Source organism: Rana temporaria, chromosome 10 (assembly GCF_905171775.1).
Source record: "Rana temporaria chromosome 10, aRanTem1.1, whole genome shotgun sequence".
In the NCBI taxonomy this organism is placed as follows: domain Eukaryota; kingdom Metazoa; phylum Chordata; class Amphibia; order Anura; family Ranidae; genus Rana; species Rana temporaria.
Genome location: NC_053498.1, coordinates 147,250,301 through 147,259,610, shown reverse-complemented (window position 1 = coordinate 147,259,610; position 9,310 = coordinate 147,250,301). Strand labels below are relative to the sequence as shown.

General features: G+C 42.1%; 1 protein-coding gene across 1 annotated transcript; it reads right to left on the bottom strand.

Moving 5' to 3' along the window:
* Positions 1 to 5,808: 5,808 nt before the first annotated feature.
* LOC120915736 (transcription factor HES-5-like) lies at positions 5,809 to 8,158 on the bottom strand. Its single transcript, XM_040326502.1, has 3 exons — positions 8,023 to 8,158; positions 6,733 to 6,907; positions 5,809 to 6,617 (listed from the first exon to the last, which is right to left on the bottom strand). Exons 1-3 carry the CDS (start codon positions 8,086 to 8,088, stop codon positions 6,382 to 6,384), a joined length of 477 nt encoding a protein of 158 aa, XP_040182436.1. The 5' UTR covers positions 8,089 to 8,158; the 3' UTR covers positions 5,809 to 6,381.
* Between the last annotated feature and the right edge of the window lie 1,152 nt (positions 8,159 to 9,310).

Sequence of the window (9,310 nt, the reverse complement as noted above, 5' to 3'; positions counted from 1 at the left end):
AAATCACATTGTTGCTCTTCGGATTGTCATACAAATGAAGGGCAAAGGTCTTCTTGCTTGGCAATAACGCATGGCTACATTAATAGTCGGTGAAATGTTCATTTTAACGATTGGATCAGCAATTTTTAACGTCCTCAGATTCCACCATGCTGCAGCAGGAGATAAGAGGTCTTCCTATAAGAGATAAGAGGTCTTCCTATAAGAGATAAGAGGTCTTCCTATAAGAGATAAGAGGTCTTCCTATATTGGGGAGGGACTGGAATGCATCTTCCAGAACCGGATGGAACCATCAATTTCACCCCTCAACACAACACAAACGTATCAGTCTCCCACAGACGGGTCATCAGTGGCAAAATATGTCCAAAGAAGATGGTGATTTCCATTGATTGTATTGGAGAGTCCCATGTGTCTGGGGGGTGGGGTTCATAGAGACTCCTCTGTGGGGTCTCCAGAGACAGAGGATGGAGCGGTGTGATAAGAGACTGTCTAATATGTCAATGACACCTCATTACCCAGAACATCAAAGATAAGGAGTCACTGTACAGCGTGTGGGAGGTCTATGACTACCGTCCCCCAGGGTGCGTAACAAGTCGCAAATGGTTTACACTCAACTAAGAAGCCAGGCGTTCCTGTGAAGGTTGTCATGCAGTGGCGGCTGGTGCTCAAAGTTTTTGGGGGGTGGGCAAAGAAATGAAAAAAAAAAAATATCAAACGCAGCCACTGTGCCATCAATTGTCGCCACTGTGCCATCAATTGTCGCCACTGTGCAATCAATTGTCGCCACTGTGCCATCAATTGCCGCCAGTTTGCCCCGTAAAATGCCGCCAGATTTCCCCTTAAAATGCTGCCAGTATTCCCCTTAAAATGCTGCCAGTTTGCCCCTTAAAATGCCACCAGTTTGCCTCTTAAAATGCTGCCAGGTTTGCCCTTAAAATGCTGCAAGTTTGCCCCTTAAAATAGTGCCAGTTTGCCCCTTAAAATGGCGCCAGTTTGCACCTTAAAATGCAGCAAGATTGCCCCTTTAAATGCTGCCAGTTTGACCCTTAAAATGCCACCAGATTGCTGCTCAAAATGCTGCCAGTTTGCCCCTTAAAATGCTGCCGGATTGCCCCTTAAAATGCCGCCAGATTGCCCCTTAAAATGCCACAAGATTCACGCTCAAAATGCTGCCAGATTGCCCCTTAAAATGCCACCAGATTGCCCCTTAAAATGCTGCCAGTTTGCCCCTTAAAATGCTGCCAGATTGCCCCTTAAAATGCCGCTAGATTGCCCCTTAAAATGCGGGCAGTAGGGGGAATCGGCACTGCACATAGTGATTAGGGTGTGCCCAGGCACACGTGGCACACCCCCTGCGCACACCTCTGTGCCCCATACAACCTACCTGCTAATCTCCCCTCCTTCAATATACACTATATTACCAAAAGTATTGGGACACCTTCTTCCTTTACACACACATGAACCTTAATGGAATCCCAGTCTTAAGCCAAGTGCCATTGCTTGGCACTTTGATGGGCACTAATTGGCACTTTGATGGGCACTAATTGGCGATTTGGGTGGGCACTGACTGGCAGCTGATGAATACTGATTGGCATGGTGGTGGGCACCTCTGATTTGGGCTGCACTCATAATCAATGTGCTGATTATCAGTGCACTCACACCCTCTGACAGGAGAGCCGCCGATCAGCTCTACCTGTCAGCGCGACCTGAGGAAAGCCGTTTACCGGCATTGCAATTGAACACAGCTGATCACAAGGTCAGAGGCTTTTCACCACAATCTGAGATTCTGAGTGACACACCTCACCACTGATCAACGTGCTGCAGGCCCCCCGCGGGCGCTCATTCACGGCTTATCCTGCTGGAAGTCATATGACACCGTCAGGATAACTGAACCACTTCCCGGCCATAAGTTTGCTATAGGTCGGGGGGGAGTGGTTAAGATGTTAAAAAATGTTAGTCATATTATCAGTTATTTAAAAATAAATCATTCTATGATTATACAAACAAACTCTGGGGGCGCCCCTGTGCCCCTTATGGACCTGTCACCGCTGGTAACCAATCAGCTACAAGGTGTAAGGCTGGGTTCACGGTCCAGAGTCCAGTGCGTTTCTATTCAGGTGCGATTCATGTAAAAAAAATTGCCAAAATTTGTAATTGAACTGGCCCCAAAAATGCACAGGACTCTTTTCAAAACCGCACTGCGGCCGCCCTGGACATGTGTGAACCGCTCACATTCACATGTTATGCAAATTGAATGTGTACTTAAAGTGGGGCATGCCTGTCAGGGCCTCCATCAGGGGGGTACAGGCAATACACCTGTAAGGAGTCCGGAGGTCCCCAGGGCCCCGGATGGCAACCCCCCCTTTTTTATTTTTATTTTTTATAAAAAAAATGTTTTTGTATATATATATATATATATATATATATATATATATATATGTTATTATTATTATTAAAGGGCCCAGAGGTCCCAAGGGCCCCCGGATGGCAAACCCCCCCCCCCCTTCTTTATAAAAAAATTTACATTTTTTATATTTTTTTTTATTAAAGGGCCCAGAGGTCCCCAGGGCCCCATGTGGCAACCCCCCCCTTTTTTTTTTATAAATGTTTATTTTTGTATTTTTGTTTATATTTTTTTATTATTATTTTTTTTTATTAAAAGGCCCAGAGGTCCCCAGGGGCCCGGGCGGCAACCCCCCCTTTTTTTATGTATTTTTTATAAATGTTTATTTTTTTATATTTTTTTTATTTTCATTTTTTTATTAAAGGGCCCAGAGGTCCCCAGGGCCCCGGATGGCTACCCCCCTTTTTTTTATATAATTTTGTGTATGTATATATATATATATATATATATATATATATATATATATATACATTTTTTTTTTCTTTATTTCTTTTTTTTTTAAATTTTCTGAATTTGCGGCAGCCACCCCCGCTTCTCAATTTCAGGCGGCAGCACTCCCCCCCCCCCCCCCCGGTTCTCTGCTCCAGGGGGCCCATGCCTGAAGCTGTGTAAAATTCCTGATGGCGGCCCTGATGCCTGTAGTTACTATGAACAGCTTCTCTGGCCTCCAGTTTTAGTAAATTCCCCCGTCCCCCCTTAGTTTTTTTCCCCCACCATGACAGGTTTAAAAAAATATCAAAAGTAAGTCCAAACAAGTTTCAAGTCATTTATAATGTTTATTGTTTGAGGTTTTTCACTCAACATATAACGTTTTTCTTTTATATAAACATGAGCTGGTACATAAATGTCTTATTAATTGCAAATATTGCAAAATCCGATGTTAGAGATAACATTATAATAACTTTTGCAAACTCTGCATACCAAAAACAAAGAGCGACAACGCAAATATTGCGCACCGCATTCTGTGTCTCGTATTTGTAGGGTATTTTGCAAATATTGCATACCATAAATATCTTCGATTTGAATGAATTAATCCTACAAACATTGCAGAACATTGTGAATTTTATACATTGTACCATCTCTACAAACATTGCAGAACATTGTCAATTTTATACATTGTATCATCCTACAAACTTTGCAGAACATTGTCAATTTTATACATTGTATCATCCTACAAACATTGTGAATTGAATACATTGTATCATCCTACAAACTTTGCAGAACATTGTGAATTCGATACATTGTACCTTATCCTAGTGAATTGTATCACCAATAACATTACATTGTACTTTATACACAAAACATCCAAATACTGAATGTTCTTATATACTAATTTCTCAAGGAGAATTACATTGGTGTAATATGAAATCAAGTTCTATACTTTACTGTATAAAATAATATTAATTAATATTCCTAATATAACACCATAATATATGGTACTCCCATAAACACTAATGGGCGCTGAAAAATCTGCAGCCTACCCTAGGGCTGGCCATACATTACACAATTGTTTTGAACATTTTTCCTTCAGATTTACCAAAAAACATATAATATGAGGTCAGACCCAAACATTTACAATTTGTATGGGCCCTTACACTACATAGTTGAAGCGTAGGCGTGCGTGGCGTATTGCGTTGGGGGCGTGCACCCTAAGGCCGGGCTCACACTGGAGAACGCAGCGGCTCCCAGCAGGGGTCTGGTGCGTCTCCATTCACCGTTTCAGGTCTGATATCAGCACAAATATTGGGCTGAATTTGGACCTGAAACGGACCGAAAGACGCACAGGACTCCTATGCTATGTAATTCGCACCGGAGCCGCTCCAGAGATGTGTGAACTGGCTCCGTAGAGAGACGGTCACAATCTCCTGCTATGCGAATTGGATGTGGTGAAAACCGCATCCAATTTGCCATTGTGTGAACCCAAGCTTAAACACACATGTGTGTCTACATATATTTACAGACATATCCTACTTTTAAGTAGACAATGGGGTTTATTTACTAAAGCTGGAAAGCGCAAAATCAGGCTGACTTCTGCATAGAAACCAATGAGCGTCTAACCCCAGCTTATTCAATTAAGCCTGGTGATAAAACCTACAAGCACATTGGTTTCTGTGCAGAAGTGAGCCTGATTTTGCGCTTTCCACCTTTAGTAAAAAAAGAAGCATTGTGTACTTAAAAGTGGGGTATGCCTGTATGATCCCGACACATTGATCTCCCTGCCGGCACAGTGAAAGAGAAGAGCATAAACACTTCTCTTATGGCAGAGCCGGTAAGAGGGAGATCTTTCCCACCTTCCCGCTGTCACACAGAGCGATAATGCTAATGTGCATGGGGGGGGTGATTAAGATGTGGCACACCCGGCACACCCTGTGCACGCAACCTATGAGTCGAAGGTAAATCTAAAGGAAACTGAATAGGAAAATTGTATAATACTGACCAACAGAATGTGACAACGGAGGACACCCTCAATTATCATCATTATTCAGCACAAGCTATACCTTGCATCACTCTTCTGATAGCATGCATTCATGTGTATGCCTACAGAGCGATCGCAATTTACAATGGAATCATTGCAACACCGAGAGCATTCATAGAATGCATCCAAATGGGATTAGATCTATTTTCTTCATAGAAGATAACTATACGTTTGTAAAAAATATACAATATATTCTAAATAAGAACAACTAATTGTGACAGGGCCAAGTTATTGGTAACCCTACTCACTATCTATATAAGGATGGATACAGTAGATAGATAGATAGATAGATAGATAGATAGATAGATAGATAGATAGATAGATAGATAGATAGATAGATAGATAGATAGATAGATAGATAGATAATTCTCTACCATTACAAATGTAAAGTAATATAAGATTATACTGTATTTACAGCCTTAATCATAAGCTTATTATCTAAATATATATAGATATATATGTCTATATATATGTCTATATATATATATATATATATACATATATATATATATATATATCCCTCTCTCTCTCTCTCTCTCTCTCTCTCTCTCTCTCTCTCTCTATATATATATATATATATATATATATATATATAAAATCTCTTTATATATACATATAATGTATATATAAAACCTATAATGGAATTCAGATGAGGTGAAGTCATATACAAATCATAGCATAGATCACATAGTGAATAAACTCTATAATAATAACTACCATAAGCTTACTCTCCAATATAATATTATACATACATATATGTATACATTTATATTTTCTATATTGGATTTTAAATGAGCTGAAATCTGCTCCACTCTTAATATGAGATCACACGGTGATCAAACTCTATTGATAATTTCCATTATCTCTAATCATATACAATAATAATGCATATACATATATATATATATATATATATATATATATATATATATATATGGACAGATATACAAAAATTCCATATAGGAACGCAGCAGAGCTGTGATCTGCTCCCAATATATAACAAGCAGTAATATCAGGTGCATAGGCGTGCGCACAGGGTGTGCCAGGTGTGCCTAGGCACACCCTAATCACCCTGTGTGGCGCAGATTCGCCCTGTATAAACCCCAGATATTTCACCAAAGCACCCTTATGGGACTACTAAAAGATTTTTTTAGAAATCATTTAAAATAAATTTGTAAAAATGTAAAACAACAGAAATAAAACCCACTGACAACATCCAATGCCCTACTGGCACTGTTCGTTGCTCTACTGACACAGTCAGTATATTAACACACATACACATACAATATGTGTACAGTACACCCTAATGCTATAGGCTGTGCATACCTATGATCAAGTCACATTGTGATTACAGCCACTTCATAATAAGCGTACACTCTATCCTTATAATAGGATATTAATGATAGGGATCAGATCCCCATGTACAGCTGTCAGGTCAGGTATGCTTCTTGTACACCCAACTCTATGTACTCAGCTCACAGTCCTGAGAAGTGGAGACAAGTCTCTACCAGGGTCTCCATAGGGTTTTGCTGCTGTCTGGAGGGCTGTTCTTGCTGGGGGTCTGTGAGATGGGGAATACAGAAGGACATGGAGGGCAGGTCACCATCTGAGCCCCATGGAGGTTCTGAAGCAGCTGCTGTTGAGGGTCTGTCTGTGTGTGCAGGGATAGGAAGTTCACCGAGTTCTGGAAGCAGGTGGTGTAGCCATCTCTATGGGCTTGGATGGAGGTGGCTGTCACATCTGGAATAGACAAGACACATGTCAGTTATATGAAGTCCACTGTCACCTTCTACATTCCTCAATCCTAACATCTCTCAGCAAGAATAATAAAATCAAGGACAAGGGGGGCACTTACTTTTCTTAGCCATTTGCTGCTGCAGGAAGTTGACCGTCATCTCCAGTATGTCGGCCTTCTCCGGTTTGGAGGGCAATTGATGTTTCTGGAACTCTTTCTCCAGTAGGAGACGCAGCTGGTCGATGCTGCTGTTAATGCGATCTCTCCGCATCTTCTCAATGGCGGGCTTTCTCAACTGCACAAAACAAGAAAAGGGATGGTTAGTAACTACATAGTGATTGCATGAACAGAGAGAAAAATTACTATTGTCAGGAGAAACAAGAATAAAGTTGGAGAAAATGCTAAGAGAGAGGTAACAGGATGAGGGATCTTTTGGGTTGACAGGATGGGGAGATCTGAAAGGACATTGGATGGAAGGACATAGAGGGTGGCTGAATGAGAAACCTTGGAGATGCCAGGATGGGAAGGTTTACAAGGTTATTGGATGGGAAGATCTAGAGGGGTGACAGAGTGAGGGACCTTGGAGGTGACAGGATGAGGACATATGAGAAGACAAGATGGGAAGATCTATAGAGGTGACAGGGTGAGGGATCTTGGAAGTGCCAGCATGGGAAGATATAATAAGACACGATGGGAAAATCTAGAGGGGTGACAAGGTGAGCGATCTTGGAGATGTCAGGATGGGAAGTTCCAAGAGGACAGGATGGGGTGAGAGGATAAGGGATCTTGGGTGGTGTGAGGATGGGAAGTTCTAGGAAGTCTGGATGGACAGATCTAGAAGAGTGACAGGATATGGGTCCTTGGAAATGACAGGATGAGGAGATAAGAGGACATGATGGGACAATCTAGAGGGGTGACAAGGTGAGGGATCTTGGACATGACAGAATGGGAAGTTCCAGGAGGACAGGATGGGGTGAGAGGATAGGGGATCTTGTGGGGTGTCAGGATGGGAAGTTCTAGAAGGTCTGGATGGGAAGATCTAGAGGGGTGACAGGATAAGGGACCTTGGAGGTCTCCAGCACTTGGAGATCTAGAGAGTTGATGGGGTGAGGTATCTTGGAGGTGTCAGGATGGGAAGATCTTGGAGGACAGGATGGGAAGATCTTGGAGGACAGGATGGGAAGATCTTGGAGGACAGGATGGGAAGATCTTGGAGGACAGGATAGGAAGATCTTGGAGGACAGGATGGGAAGACCTTGGAGGACAGGATGAGAAGATCTTGGGGGACAGGATGGAAGATCTAGATGGGTAACAGAATGGGGGATCTTGGGGATGTAAGGTTTGGAAGATATAGGGAGAAAAAAGATCAAAGAAATCAAGGAACAAACAGGAATCTAGTGCGATACTTACTTTTCTGGGTTGGTGGGTCAGTTGGCGGTCAGCACCGTGCAGTAGAGGGCTGCTGGAAGGAGACATGATGTCTGGTCAGTGAGTGTAGAGCAGTTCCTAGGCTCAGTGTCCTCTCTATAGAAGAGATTTCAGTGATGTGCCTTCACAGAGCACACCCTCCCCTCTATATACTCCTCACTCTGCATAATAATGTGTGAGGATCAGACTTTGCAGAGGTTCCCACACTCAGCAGCCAATCACAGAGCGGCGGGGACAATGGACGTGTGTCACACTGCAAGGTGGCATCTGGAGCCTCTAATAGGGGCAGAGGGGGAGGAATAATGGGACTTTCTGCTGAAAGAAGCTTGCAGTGTGGGAAAGGGCTACTTATTCTATTATCTGATACCTGCAGAGAAGGAAAGCTCCCACAACAGCCTGCAGCTACATGTGGACAATAAAAATCGTTGATGACTTCAGATGTCACTGGGGAATAATGACCTGGGACACATCAATAAAAAAAAGAAAAAACAGAGAAATTAATAGAAGATTAGAATTTTGTTTACTTTGAAACTTTGATATACAGTATTTGCAAGCCATGTTTTGGGGAAATCCTTGTGAGGCCTCGTACACACGACCGAGTTTCTCGGCAAAAACCAGCAAGAAACTTGCTGAGAGATATTTTTTTGCCGAGGAAACCGGTCGTGTGTACATTTTCGTCGAGGAAACTGTCGAGAAACTCGACGAGCCAAAAAGAAAGCATGTTCTCTATTTCCTTGACGGGAATGGAGAAAATTGGCTTATCGAGTTTCTCGACGGCTTCACAAGGAACTTGACGAGCAAAACGATGTGTTTCGCCAGTCGAGTTTCTCGCTTGTGTGTACGAGGCCTAAAGATACATCAGCTCTTTTCTTTTTGTTTACAAACTAGTTTTATTGGATGCAAAAAGAGTTGACATATGTCTAGATAAATACAATACAAGCAACTTGCATATAAGGAACTGGAAGATCTATTTCTGGTACGACAACTGAAATTTTTTGATTTTGCCATCAATTTAAGTATTGGTGACCAGGGCAGATAGTGAGGGTGAAGCTTCTCGGCAGGGGCACCTGCACCGCGATCGGTGATTCTGTACGATAATTCAAAACATAGAAAGGTTCCGCACTCCATGCAAAACTTCTGCAACTTTTGGAGGTCTCATCAAAAGAATAGGGGAAAAAATACATGTTCTACCTCCAAGGAGATGAAGGAAGAACATATCTTTTCATTCTCCAAGGAGATGAAGGAAGAACATATCTTTTCATTCTCCAAG

Coding starts and splice junctions, on each gene's coding strand:
- LOC120915736 (XM_040326502.1), bottom strand. CDS start 8,088: ATGTCTCCTTCCAGCAGCCCTCTACTGCACGGTGCTGACCGCCAACTG. Junction 6,908..8,022: donor TGACCCACCAACCCAGAAAA/GTAAGTATCGCA, acceptor TGTTTTGTGCAG/TTGAGAAAGCCCGCCATTGA. Junction 6,618..6,732: donor GCAGCAAATGGCTAAGAAAA/GTAAGTGCCCCC, acceptor TGTCTATTCCAG/ATGTGACAGCCACCTCCATC.